Here is a 13,409-nt window from a genome sequence, read left to right on the forward strand (position 1 = left end):
AAACCAAACACTGGCTCTAGAAAGTGCCTTGGTTGGTCCGTAGTATGCAATTTGTAACTGAATCCTGTACACTGGTACTGCCACTTTACTTCATACTTATACTCTACTACGTTTCAGAAGGAAATATTGTACTTTTTACTACATTTATTAGTTACTTTACAGGTGAAGATTTTACGTACAAATCATGAGATCATTCTATAAAATATGACACACTGTTACAGATTAAAGTACCCAACAGTGATGTTAAATCATACATGTTAACAATATTTAAACATTGCTCCATCTGGAAAAGCTAAACCTTCTAATCTAATAAAAATATACACTCAGTTGCCTGTTTATTAGGCACACTTAATAATCTAATACAACAGTCCTTCAATAAATCCTCTTTTGATGAAGGTTATAGTGTTTTTACCTATAAAACGTTAAGCTAATTTTCCTTTTAAGCCTTCTGTTCTTTTAATTTGAATGCAAATTCAATACAACAAGTAAAGATCTGACTACTTCTTCCACCGCTGTATTTCTGATGTCTTTGGGGACCCAGTTTGGGAAACGTTTCTCAAGGCAGTCGCAATTATGTTGTGAAAATACCCACAACTTCCCCAGAGCCCGCAGCATACCACCATCCTCTGCCAACAACAGCATCCGCAGCAAAAACAAGACACAAATAGCACTTCTCTGTTTGAGTTTTACTTTACTGTCTTCACTACCAACGATAAATATCCCGCAACACAATACAGCTTATAGTCACAGACATGCTTAAAATAAAAATATAAAAACACTGACAAAAATAATTTGAGTTGGCTTTCGGGCTACCGCAAGAATACAGATCCGACATTATTGCACATTTCTGTACATGGCCTGGTGTAAAATTTTGGCAAACCACATGTCTATAAAGTCAGGACTGAATGTTCTCTTCCCCATGTGACTCCTGTTATGAGTAATGGCCCCGTGTTAAGACTGAGTGATGAAACACAAGCAGCAGGTCAAAAAAGGTTGTTTTACAAAAAGAAAAAAAAGAACATAAGGCAGATTATCTGAACTTAGACTAAAAAAATAATCCTCTCAGAAGATTCAAGCCAGAGAAAACTAAAGCATCAATGAAACAAAGGCCCTGAAATACTGCATATGAGTTAGATATTAAATCTATTACGTTATTCTTTCTCTCAGCCATCTATTTCCACTTACTAACAATGAAGTATAGCCACTCTTATGTAACACAAGCCCTGAATGAGAATACACATTGAAATAATATTGCTTTGGTACACACAAATCCAAAATGATTTATGATACAGTGGAAAATCTACTGATTAATGACAGTTTAAGGCAATGTATTAGACGGTTACATACACAAAAACTGTCTTTTTAGAGTTGAGTTGTGGGGCGATGTAACCTGCAGACAGAGCTCTAATGGCCAGTATCTGTCTGACTGCCGGTCTGCAAAAACTAAACAAACTGAAGAAATGTGAGTTGAAGAAGCTGTTTTGAGAATTCTTCCTCCGCTGAAACATATTAAAAGGATGGGTTCACATTTTCCCCATGTCCATATGTACACTGAAACAGTTTTTGCTTGCAGTAATCATTCCTCCTGTTCATACTGGCCGTGAAGAGATCCCTTCCTAATGTGCTTCCAGTGGAAGAGAAGGGGGACAAATCCACAGTCTTCGTTCCAGGACCGAAGCAGTTGAAGCTGCTATGAGGTTTCAACAGTCTCACTTAGCCAAATAGAGTGAAACTTTAAAAGTTAGTGTTTTTAGTGTGACAGTGTTTCTGAAACCCACATGAATTGTCAAAGTGGAACTGCTGAAGCCTAATGTTAGCTTCAGCTACACACAAAATGAGGACTGTGGATTCTGTCATCTCTTACACAGGAAGCACTTTAGGGAGGCAGCTTTTAACAGCCAGGATGGGCAGGATGAATGATTACATCCAGTAAAACCAGCTTCAATGACATATGAGTGCCTGACTACTTAAGAAAATGTCATATATAGTAATAAATTCATAGAGGTCACCTACAATGACTAAACATGCATCTGCTCATGTCTGAAGCCTCTTTGCCTGAGCCTGCAGCTGCCTTGGAACGATGGTTAAATGCTGGGCTACGTGTAAACTAGAAAAGACTATCCACCTATAGTACTGCTGCTTAGTTAGTAAAATAAATCATGTATAATATTGGCAACTTGCCCTGTAAAAGTCTACACACATGTTTCAAATGAAACAGAAAATGTCCTCTCAGTGACGGGAGTGTATGCATCTGCAGTGTGCATCAGTAACAGTAGTAAAGTTGAGAGCGCAGACCCCTGAAGGTGTCGTCATCCTGCCCGCTGGCCTGCTCTCCTTCAAACAGCATGGAGTCTGGGAGCACCACGCCCTCTAGTGGATCCGGCTGGCAGAACTCCACTATAAATTCCTCCTCACAGTCCAGCAGCAGTCTCGACCACGCACACATGTCCAGTTGGCCCGCGGTGCCGCCGTACTCCTCCGGTAGGACCGAGCGGGGGATGTTTCGGTGCAGAGAGCGCAGGTCCGAGCCATGGAGGATGTACTGTGTGAGGAGACAGCACAGACACCCTGTCAGTGGCTGGAAACAGTTCATGTTGTGTGAAAGGTGTCCCTCATAGTAATGAACCCAAAAACAATTATCACACTGCAGTTTTACAGCTCACAAATTTACTGTTTCGTGTTCACTCTGGTTACTCTCATAGCTCAAGTTTTCAGCCGCAGCAAGAAGCTGTTTTCAGTAGAAAAGCTCTAAAAATCTTCCCTGACCAGCACCAAACGTCAGACAAAGTTAGCTGGTGAACATAGTGGATAATATTCTCCTCTGGCACTGCTGCAGAAAACCAAACCTACAGTTAATACTGGACTCACCACGTGGCCAGACACATGAGTCTAAATGCTAATGCTGTCGTGTATCTGCTGATTGTTTAAATAAGCAACTGCATGCAAACATGTTTCCGCTGCCCCCAAATGAATAAAAAAAAAAAAAAATCAATTACTGCTGAATTAAATGAAAACTAAGCAACCCCTCCCTCCTCTCATGAGATTTTGAATATGTGGCTGTGTTTCTGGTGGTCCGAGTTCATTCCTGTGAAAAGAAAATGCTTGGCCTTCCATTTTTACAGATGAAAATAGACTATTATTTTGGAGCCCGGGCGGCAGATAAAAGGGAGGCACACAATTCAAAATAGACCTTTGTTTAACACAAAAGAGCCAGAGACTATTCAAGGACAATAGTTACCCTCTCTGCCATTTTCTCCTTCAGGAATGGCTTAATTATAGCGAAGATGCCTTTGAAAATCCGGGGCTCGTTAATTATGTTAACAGCCTTGATTCTGATTGGAAACCCATCCTGAGAATTAGAAGAGAAACAGAACAGTCACAGCTGGTCCTTGTCAAACGTTTCACTTGTGTTTTTGTGTGATTCTGTAAATATTACACACTCTGCAATCATTACAAAACTCCACAGGCAGTGCTCAAGAGCCACTGTCATGAAAAATTGTTTCTCATATTTTGTATTATTACAAAATATAATTACATTTTGAGTAAATGCTGCATTTTTTTATATATCTATTCCAGAAATACATACATTTAATTCAAACATTAAAGTGTCATCACATCATCAGCTGTTAGAATTTCTCACCTGGAGGATGCTCACAACCTTTTTGGCGAGGAATGGGCCTGGATTGGATGCTTGTGACATGCCCACTCCGGTGTAGTCGGCTAAGATGACGATGCCATTCACCTGCGTTTCCTCCGGCTGGATCAGCTTCTCCAGAGTCAGATAAATGGCCCTCACGTTGTCAACAAATGGATAATCATTTGGTTTCCATTTTCCTGTAAATGGAGATTGAGTTGAGTAATACATCATGAGTAAGACACGTCCTGGAAGAATAATCAGAAACTGGCTATTAGTCACACAGCATGTACTTAGAGATTTGAAAAAAACACACTGAGTTTGAGGTCTGCTGGATAATGTGACAGACAAATGGAAAACAGTTATCACAGAGTGGTCCATAAAACTGCTTAATTATAAAATAAAGACGACAACAACCTGGCCGGAGACAGAGGATGTATCTTCCGTTGGGGTCAGGCTGTGGCAGGACTGTGAGAAAGCCCAGGTCCAGGACGTGTTTCACTGTGGATGGCTTCAGGTCTTTGAACACCTCCGGCCAAGCCTTACGGCCTGCGTGGTAGTTGAGCAGCAGCTGCATGGCACGGTCATAGTCAAACTTCCTGGCCCGCAGGAAGCGCAGGAGAAAGGAGTCGTCCAACCTGGTCCTGAGATTGGGCTGTTCCTGCAGAGTCAGGTGAAAAATATGAGCTCAGCGGACAAATAGTCACCAAAAACAGTCAAATTCAGCTAAACTTGGAGTGTATAGCAAAAAAAAAAAAACGCTTCAAAATAACAGCAATATTATTAACGGGAGTCTGGTGATATTCTACATTTGTCTTATTGTCAGAAACGCTCAACAAAAGACCAAAACCAGCACTGAATTGATCCTATAATGATATTTGCAATGTACAAAGATAACTTAAGCCTGATATATCTTAGGTGGGTAACACGTTCCTTCATTACAATGAATATGGTCATTGTAGTTTATTTTAATTGATCCCTCACACATTGTGCAGCTGCTGTAAAAACTCGGTGATATGGTAAATATCACATTACAGGGGTTACAATATATTGCAATACTGTAAGCAAGGTAATATATAATGCATTTTTTTATAGTATAAAGAACACCCCAGCATATATACATTATTTGGAGAAAAAAAAAAGTATATAATGATGACCAACTTTCAAAGATTTACATTGTCAGTAGGAACATAAAGTATTTTTGCAGGATTTGTTGGCAATAATGATTGAAGAAGATCTGTCTCTTCTTTAGACCAAAGCATGTCTTTACCTTTACTGGATGCTAGTAATTATAATCATTTTTAGGTGTATACAGATTGAAAATATCATGTAGTCTCAGCCTACCTTTCTTCTGTTGAATACAAAAATAACAGATGTACAAGAGCAACGCCTGTTTATGATCTAAAACGGTAAATATGTGATCAAAGAATACAAGTTTGAGAGGGACAAAGTCTTCTAATCTTAGGGATGTTGTCTCCTGCTTTAAATGTTACTCGCAGAATGAGACTGTTTATCTTTATATGAACGTCAACATGGCAAAAAACCTTCAGTATCATGTCTCTCAGCGCTTGGACATCCCGGAGACGCCACTCTGGTTTCTCCTGGAGCTCCTCCCGTGCCTTGGCCACCAGCTCGGGGGTCAGGGTGCAGGTATAGATGGGTGGAGGGGGTCCAGGGAACCAGCTGTGTCCTGCAGCTGCTGATGGGTCCACTGGAGGAGACCTGAGATCGATGGACTCATGCTGATCAGCCATGGACTGACTGGGTGAAGCTGGAGAGCAACACACACACACACACATGAGTCACCAGAGAGGCTATGAGAGCTGTCACATACATAGTGTACATCCAGTAATATCACTTTTAGCTGCACTGGACAACAGATACTGGAGATAAAACGCTCCCTGATACCTGAGAAGAGAAGGAGGGCTGCCTACAACACCACAGCAGCGCAGACATGCTCATATATACACTGTAGTTTATTAGTTCAGCAATATGAGTCACACAGATGGCTGATATAACCTGAACCTGAGCAGAACCGATGCGACAAGTCAGAATAATGACTGAATACCAACCCGAAGATGCGTTTAACTTTAACCGACTAGGACACACATAGATGCCTTATGTGAGCATCCTTTGCCAGGTGTTGAGATGTGATCAGAAATGAAGCTGCGACGACCCAAAAAACCTGTCAGAAAAATCACAACCGACCTGTCAGGAGAATCCTTTTTCCGGGTACAGAAATGGCGCTCTCTCATTGGTCCTCAGAGCAGGCGTACGTACGTCTGTTGTTTTGATGGTGGTGATGCCTTTAGGTGTCCGTCGGAAAGTAGCCGAATGCGACAAAATGAATCAAACAAATGTTACAATACATTGTTTTTCGCGGGTGTTTTGTGAGTCCCTTGGGTTTTGTTTTTTTTAAATGTTATATGAAACTCCTTCAAAAAAAGTTATTCTCACAAATGACTAACGTACGTGATAAGATTTTACTTAATTACCGCTTCAGCTTTTCACACAGTTTCAGTGAACCTGAACTTCACATCTTGCAAACTAGTATAACTAAATTCACGCTAACATTAAGGACTATATTTACTACAACACGTAATAGCATTCAAATAAAAACAGAGCCTTGAATTTTTATAGTGGTTAAGATTGTATTTCTATCTATCTATCTGTATTTATAATTAAAATATTGATTGTATATTCTTTTTATCATAATCATAATTAATGCTGTATTTAGGTTATCAATTAAACCATTTCTACAAAGAGGGTTGACCTAAATTTCTTTTTCACTTTTTTACGAACAGGTTGAATGTATCAATTACACTTGAGTGCAGCAGATGGCAGAGTTTGCCTGCATATTGCTCATTCTGCATCCCTGTCAATAACCAGCGTCTCAAGATCTGTCAGGTATGTTTTCTGCTTCAAGTGATTTTAAAATTAAGAGTTAATAATAATACATCTAACTAATTTACTCATATTTATGAAAGTGTTTGGTGATATGGTAAGAAAGAAAGTAGTGTACTTGTAGAGAGTACTTTACTCAGATATTTTTGAGGATGACTTTCATGTCTGAAGCACTTTTTGTCATTTCAGTCTGTATTTGAGTCTAAATGCAGCGCATTCTCATTAGTATCAGCTAGAGATTTTGTCATTGAATGTAGAAATAACTCCTTGAAGTGCCCCCCACCTCTCTCCATCTTGAGTCAATGCTATCTATAATGATTTTATGGCACTTTATCAGTCTGAAGCAACATATTGTATCAGGCTATCAGTGAACAAGCAGCACTGCCACGTTGGACCCATTTTTTTCCCCCTCCAGAGACCAATCCAACATGTCTGATTTCTTTATTAAGTCGTACCATTTGTTATTCAGAGAATCCCATTCATTCTTCAGGAGACTCCTCTCTTATAATCACAGTTATATAAAACATGGTCTGAAAATGCAATGTAAAAATAGACCTTGAGATTTATTAATTCATCTTCACATTGTAAGGCAAAACATTGCCTGTTTTTGTAAGGCAGTACAGGTTACAAGGCACAATTTATTCCATCAGTTAAACCACGACAAAGTACTAAACAAAAAATATAATATATTTTTTTTTAAAAACCAATACAACATATTATTGGGAAACTTCCTCAGTGTGTCTGCCTGTGACTTTTACAAAGTGGCACTGCAGACTTCACCATTCAATTTTAACATGTTCAATTTTTGCTACTGTAAAGTACATAAAACAAACCACAGATATTTTAGTCCTGTCACAGAATTTTAAAAGAGACTTAACTCACTCTTGGGATTTCCTTTAGCTTTGATGGAAAACATTTCCTACTCAAAGTGGACACCATTTTATCACTAATGAATATAAATTAAAAAACTGTGCAACACTAAATAAACGACAATGTAAGGCCTGTTGTAACATTCATAAAACACTGACATGATCACATCACCATGTCTAACATAAGCCTTACTGCACACACTGAGGTCACGCTAAAGGATGTGATGTTACCCAATAATAAACTATATATACAACAAACGTTTCTATGTCAATCCGGCAGAACATGACTGGATATAGCTCTGACGCTGATAGTTTTGTGTGGGCTTCGCTGAGCTGTTGGAGTTCAACTGCAGCTGCATTCGTAAAACAGATCCCTGAAGAAAAACAGCAATCTGCAAGGGACATCATTGCAATTACATTCTACATATTTAGCTACTTTATTGTTTAAGTCAAGTTAACAGCTTCAAGGCTGATTGTGTATAAACTTACATATAAAGACCCTGGTTTAACACAATAAAAAAAAGCTGAAGGAATAAGGGTTAAGAGGATTGTTAGATGGCCTCTTGCTTTGTAATAGTAGGCTGAGGGATGGAGGTTGGCTGCTTAGGCACGGTGGCTATGACCCCCTGAGCCATTTTATAATGTTCTGAGCTGGAGGCAGTAGGCGGAGACGGGATTGGGGTTTCAGGAGTGGCTGAAAAGTAGAACACAAGAGAACAGGAGCGAGTTAGAGGGAGAAACTGCGGCATAAGCAGGTGTATATTTACCATTCTGTGGTATAACATGTCTTGGGGTAACACAATTTTCAAATAAGGAATAAGCACTTTTGTGAAATTTCTCAGAGCATTAAACATGTTAAGAAAGAATAACAGAAGTTCTCTTTGACAAAATAAGCCAGATTAGTTTCCATGAAGAATTTAGAGGATTATTCTGCCAAGCCTGTTTGTCCTTCCAGCTACCTGACCAGGCTGCACATGGAGCTGAGTGAGGACAATTTGTCAGTCTTTGTTAATTAAAATATAATTTTCAGTTCACTTAGATAAATGTTATTGATCAAGCTTGGATGGACAAAAAACTCCAGACACAACAGTTGTACTACACTTTTTGTACTGATGTTTTTTGTACTTACAGATTTGACCATTATGGATCGGCGTTGGCATGTTGCTGGCCACTATAACATTGCTGCTGAGGTGCTCCTGAACCAGGTGAGGGTGCAGAGAGTGAGGTGCATGTGGAGCCTCATTGGCAGAACCTAGGAGACAAAGAGTTTATTTACTACAGCATATCTGACTGCACAAAGACTGCCAGAGTGTCCTCTGTTGTCTATATTGTTCCACCATGGCTGGTTACAAATTATCTGAAAGAGCTCACCTCCAAGAAGCATTTCTTGTAGTAGATTGTCAATCTTGGCCATGCCAAAGAGTTTGACGAACTGGATCTGTTCAATCATTTGCCAGGTGATGCTCTGTAGCGTCGGCAGCAGCAGGAGCAGCTCCCCGAAGCGGCCCCGGGAGTCGTACTGCCTGTCGTTGATGTAGTCTTCCAGGCTGACCTGGACCTGATATCGCATCCGCTTGATCTTTCCAGGGTCACTCAGACCTTTAGCATCTGTGGGCAAATAAAAGCAGGGGTGTTTACAAAGAGAAGTGTGTTAACTTTTCGTCTGCATCTTTAGACGCCAAAGCTTTTGAACTTCTTGCTGATATTATTGGCTTGAAAAGTAGCCCACACAACCAGATCAGTCAGTACCTGGGTCAAAGAAAACTATGGCTTTTAAACAGGCATATTCGTTGTCGTCTATCTGAAGCTCCTGGAAAGGAAGCACCAGCTCATCCAGTATTCTCACTGCTACCCTGCCCACCTCCAACTCTGGGCAGTTTCTGGGAATGATGTAGTCATTTCCTGCAGGAGAATCACATTTTAGGGAGAGATTTTAAACACTTTTTTTAAGTCCAGGATAGATAAGGGCGATGAATAATGGCAACATGAGTGTGGTAAAATACTCCTTCATGTGTCAGTTTTACCTAATAAGAGGATGTCTTTGTATAGCATGGATCTCTTTGCAGCGCCGAGCAAGAGGTGTTCTCCAGCATGAGCTCGCAGCAACGCCACCTGAAATACAGTGAATACATTTACTTATTAGCTATGTGATAATAACTCAGTGAAAATCTGCAAACCTCTACGTGTTCATTTGATTGTTTTGGTATTTTATGGTTCTATCTCTTTCTATAAAGTCCCCAAATCTGAAGCTCGCTGAAGAAATAAAGAGAATAAACCCTGGCAGAAGACACTGGCTCTCTCACTGATATAACATCAGCAAATCAGTTACCAAGGCCTGGTGATCACACTGTTAATGATTCTGCACTTTTCTGTAAGGGGGGATATAACTTTAAAACCAGCTCATTTAGGATTAAAATACATTAACTGGCCTGGTTGAAGGATTGGAAGTTTTGGGTGACAGAAAAAAACCCTCATAGACTCCTCATAGAGATTTTTTACATGATCAGAATCAGCTTTACCAGCCAAGTATTTGTGATTTTTCGTTGCTCACAAGAACAACAAAGCAAGAGTAAACATGAACATTTAACTATTATTAATTACTTATTTATCTGCTTTCTACTTTATTTTTAGGTATTTATGAAAATTCACTGAGTCTATACCCATGTGCTCCTGCAGCTCCGGTTTTGAGCAGACTGGTTGATGAGTGACCGGAGTGTCTATACAACTATGTACACTGTGTCTGTATATGAGTATTACCTGGTCATCCAGGGGCAGGTCACAAAAGGCTGGGATGTACTTGGCCCACTCCACCAAGACCAACAGCTGCTGTTTCATGGACTCACACACGTCCGTGATTGTGGCGATCTTTTTGGTCCTGATGTCGCCGTTCAGTATAGGAGCCGGGGAGGTGATCTGGACAAAGCAGTGCAGACGTGAAATCATTTGATGCCTTGTTACAGGCAATTTATTAGTGATTCCCAAAGATGATTTAGGAGGTCTTACCTGTCTTGACAGTACGTCTGCCTGGATGAGTGCGTTGATGGATGGTAAACTGCTGTCTTCGTAGCTGGATCTCCTGGTGCTGATTCTGTCTCTTTCATTCTGCACAGCTAAAAAACACACACAGATTCATCACTGTTCAGTCGGTACTTGGCAGGAGAATAATGTGCAATTTTAATTTAATTAATTTTAATTTCACTAAGTGAATTTAAAAACCAGGAAAACAGTGAAAAATGTTTCATCTGTTGCACAAAGAACACAGAGTCATTTAAAAGAAAAATATGTCTTCAGAGGTTGTCGTGTTTATCAGTATATGGCCATTATTGCTCAGAAATGTTTGCTCAGCATAAGCTGGTTAGAGACTTCTCCGCTCCACGGAGTGAACATTAACAAAGTAGTACTCTCGTGGGTATTGCAACACACTCTGATGAGTCAGTTCAGTGGGAGACAGCTCGCACTCTGGTAGCGATTCGCTGATTAAATGGGAAATTCTGTTTTCAGGAGAATCTGTTGTTTTTTTTCTAAAGCAGTTAGATTCAGTCAGTTTGTACCTTCTTTCTTCATGCCAGCTCGGAAGCATTTCTTCAGTCTGCAGTATCTGCACTGATTTCGCTTGTCTTTGTCCACAATGCATTGTCTGTTGAACCTGGAAAATATGTGGAATTAGTTAGTTTATGTTATCATAGAATAAAAAAAAGAGCTTGAAGGAGAGATTAAGTGATAAGAAAATTATTCAGCAAAGATTTTGAAGAATGAAAAATCGTTTTAGGGTTTTTTTTTAAGCACAAGTGACAAATATTTGCTGTTTTCAGCTTCTCAAATGTGAACATTTGATGCATTTCTTCTTAGTAATTTGCATATCTTTTGTATTTTGGACTGTTAATGGACAAAACATAACATTTGAAGACGCCAATGTGAACTTTGGGAAACTAAAACAAGCAATATTTCACCATTTTATAAAAAATATTAATGGATTCATTTATTCATCAAAGAAAATCCTTTTGTAGATCATTTGTAGATCAGTTTATCATGAAAATAATGGTCAGTGGCAGCCCCAGAAGCAATAAGGATCTTTTTATTCTTTGTAGAATTATTGTCAATTTACTGAGGAAAAGCAACACAAGTTTATGTTTGGCTTTGTCTCTATTTCACTCACACAAACAAACAAACACCAGTGTATAGTTGGGAACTATCTGTACATGCTGGGACAGATGTGCAGCACTTTGCTTCAGTGGAACATCAAGAGTAGAAGAAAAAAAAAAGTCAGATTATTTCCCCCTCTTCAGTTGTAGATTTGTGCTCACCTGCATGAGTACATGTGGTTTTTGCGGACGCTGCGTCTGAAGAAGCCCTTACAGCCGTCACAGCTGGACGCCCCGTAGTGTTTGCCAGTGGCTCTGTCTCCACATATGGCACACAGGCCGCCCGCCCCCAGGTGGCCAGTCGCGTTCATGTTGGTGCTCTCAGCCGGTGAGGAGTCTTGACACAGAGAGAAAGACAGAGAGAAAATGTCTCATCAGGTCAGCAGTCTGACTTTTAGGGCGGCAGGATGACCCCGAAACCAGAGGAAGAGTGTTTTTATTAGATGGCAGTCAACGGTCATCAAGAAATATGTTTGAGTGCTTGTTCAAAGGCTGAAAAATAGTGTTTCTACTTGACAGATTGTCAAACTGGATTGATTTCAGAAGGTGTGAACGGCCGGAGTGAATACAGTGATCAGCTCCATTGACAGCTGATCAAAACCAGCCTTCATGAGAACCTGCCTGAGTAGCTCACACTGAGTAAACAGAGCATAATTGATGTCATCTTGATTAGCTCTGGAAAGGCAATCCCTAGAGATAGTTTTCTTTTTAGTCACCCTCACAGTCACCAGACCAGGTCAATCAATCAGGGAGTATGTCATGACACATGCTATAGATTAGGTTCAACAGATTATTATTATTATACATAGAAACATAGCAAGTGATGAAAAAGTTGAGTGGCTGGTAATGTTTCCCGGCATGCTTCCTTTTTTTTTTTTAGTCTCACTGGGAATTTTAGACTCAGGATCACAGCCAGACGTCATGGGAGACTGCATATATAAATAAGTTGGTGTCATTGTGTGCACTTCTCAAAATACTGAACCCTTTTTCTTCCGTCTGTGGGAACAGACCATTTGTAACAGGAGATGGACGGTCGTGATACTCAAACTACTGCTTCATCAGAGGATGAATATCAATCCACTGCAATTAATCTGACACCACATCACTCTACAAGCTGAAACAGGTTCAAATTGCTTCAACCAAAAGACCTGCACTGAGAATGGAGCCTTACAGTACAGTCTTGTAAATCAAAATCTCTTAATGTTTTACTATCGCAGCCAGAGGTGATAAAAGAAGACCACTGCACAGGATCATCCCTCTGCAAGCAGGAGCGGATGGACAAATGACCCCTTTTTATCACTTCATGCCAGAACACCCTCTGTCCTCTCCTGACCAAAGTTTTAAATCAGTAAAAGTCTCAAAGTTCAACGCCAGAGTTGCATATATTTGACTCACCTGTGCCCAAGGGGAGCACTTGCATGTTTTCGAACTCCAGCGTGGTGTAGGCTGGGTCCAGAGCCTCGCTGTAGTCTGCCATGTCCATGTCTGCCAGTGCTTTGGACAAACAAATTCTCAACTACCTGACAGTGGGGCAGAAAGACTTGTCCAAGAAGCTAATGTGCCCCCCCTCCTCCTCCTCCTCCTCCCCCTTCCCTTCTTACACCCCCACACACCTCCACTAACCCCCCACCCCCTCCACCCTCTTTTTTGAGCCTAGCTCCGCCCAGTAACAAGGTAGCTCCCTGGCCCAGTTGAGTATGATGGGGACTTACTGGTGTCAAAGACGAGACCAGTGACTGACAGCAGAGCTCATTCTCCTCCTTCCCTCGTGCCGCTAACCAGAGTAGAGGTGGAGTGTCTCTCTGGTTAATGGTTAACTAATCCCTTCAATGGCGAATCACAGGGTTGTTGTTTTTTTTG

At 40.5% G+C, this 13,409-nt stretch overlaps 2 protein-coding genes across 3 annotated transcripts; both read right to left on the bottom strand.

Annotated features, from left to right (window-relative positions):
• Positions 1-674: 674 nt before the first annotated feature.
• On the bottom strand, positions 675-5,872 carry ttpal (tocopherol (alpha) transfer protein-like). Of its 2 annotated transcripts, none has more exons than XM_035657472.1 (6): positions 5,843-5,872; positions 5,179-5,405; positions 4,052-4,295; positions 3,641-3,834; positions 3,239-3,349; positions 675-2,542 (listed from the first exon to the last, which is right to left on the bottom strand). In XM_035657472.1, exons 2-6 carry the CDS (start codon positions 5,386-5,388, stop codon positions 2,264-2,266), a joined length of 1,038 nt encoding a protein of 345 aa, XP_035513365.1. In that variant the 5' UTR covers positions 5,389-5,405; positions 5,843-5,872; the 3' UTR covers positions 675-2,263. The 2 variants fall into 2 exon arrangements, with proteins under 2 accessions (XP_035513365.1, XP_035513363.1); XM_035657470.1 differs by having other exon boundaries at positions 5,707-5,848.
• Positions 5,873-6,990: 1,118 nt separating this feature from the next.
• On the bottom strand, positions 6,991-13,108 carry hnf4a (hepatocyte nuclear factor 4, alpha). Its single transcript, XM_035655837.1, has 10 exons — positions 12,945-13,108; positions 11,712-11,886; positions 10,959-11,053; positions 10,411-10,517; positions 10,165-10,320; positions 9,432-9,519; positions 9,157-9,309; positions 8,779-9,015; positions 8,537-8,659; positions 6,991-8,101 (listed from the first exon to the last, which is right to left on the bottom strand). The coding sequence occupies exons 1-10, from the start codon at positions 13,030-13,032 to the stop codon at positions 7,959-7,961; spliced, it is 1,365 nt and encodes a 454-aa protein (XP_035511730.1). The 5' UTR covers positions 13,033-13,108; the 3' UTR covers positions 6,991-7,958.
• Between the last annotated feature and the right edge of the window lie 301 nt (positions 13,109-13,409).

This window comes from Morone saxatilis, unplaced genomic scaffold, assembly GCF_004916995.1.
Source record: "Morone saxatilis isolate NCDOM2014 unplaced genomic scaffold, NCSU_SB_2.0 Contig15, whole genome shotgun sequence".
Lineage (NCBI taxonomy): Eukaryota > Metazoa > Chordata > Actinopteri > Moronidae > Morone > Morone saxatilis.

Coding starts and splice junctions, on each gene's coding strand:
- hnf4a (XM_035655837.1), bottom strand. CDS start 13,032: ATGGACATGGCAGACTACAGCGAGGCTCTGGACCCAGCCTACACCACG. Junction 9,520..10,164: donor ACCTGCCCCTGGATGACCAG/GTAATACTCATA, acceptor ACTGTATTTCAG/GTGGCGTTGCTGCGAGCTCA. Junction 9,016..9,156: donor CATAGTTTTCTTTGACCCAG/GTACTGACTGAT, acceptor ATTTGCCCACAG/ATGCTAAAGGTCTGAGTGAC.
- ttpal (XM_035657472.1), bottom strand. CDS start 5,388: ATGGCTGATCAGCATGAGTCCATCGATCTCAGGTCTCCTCCAGTGGAC. Junction 3,835..4,051: donor CATCCTCTGTCTCCGGCCAG/GTTGTTGTCGTC, acceptor CTCCATTTACAG/GAAAATGGAAACCAAATGAT. Junction 2,543..3,238: donor AGGAGAAAATGGCAGAGAGG/GTAACTATTGTC, acceptor CTCCTCACACAG/TACATCCTCCATGGCTCGGA.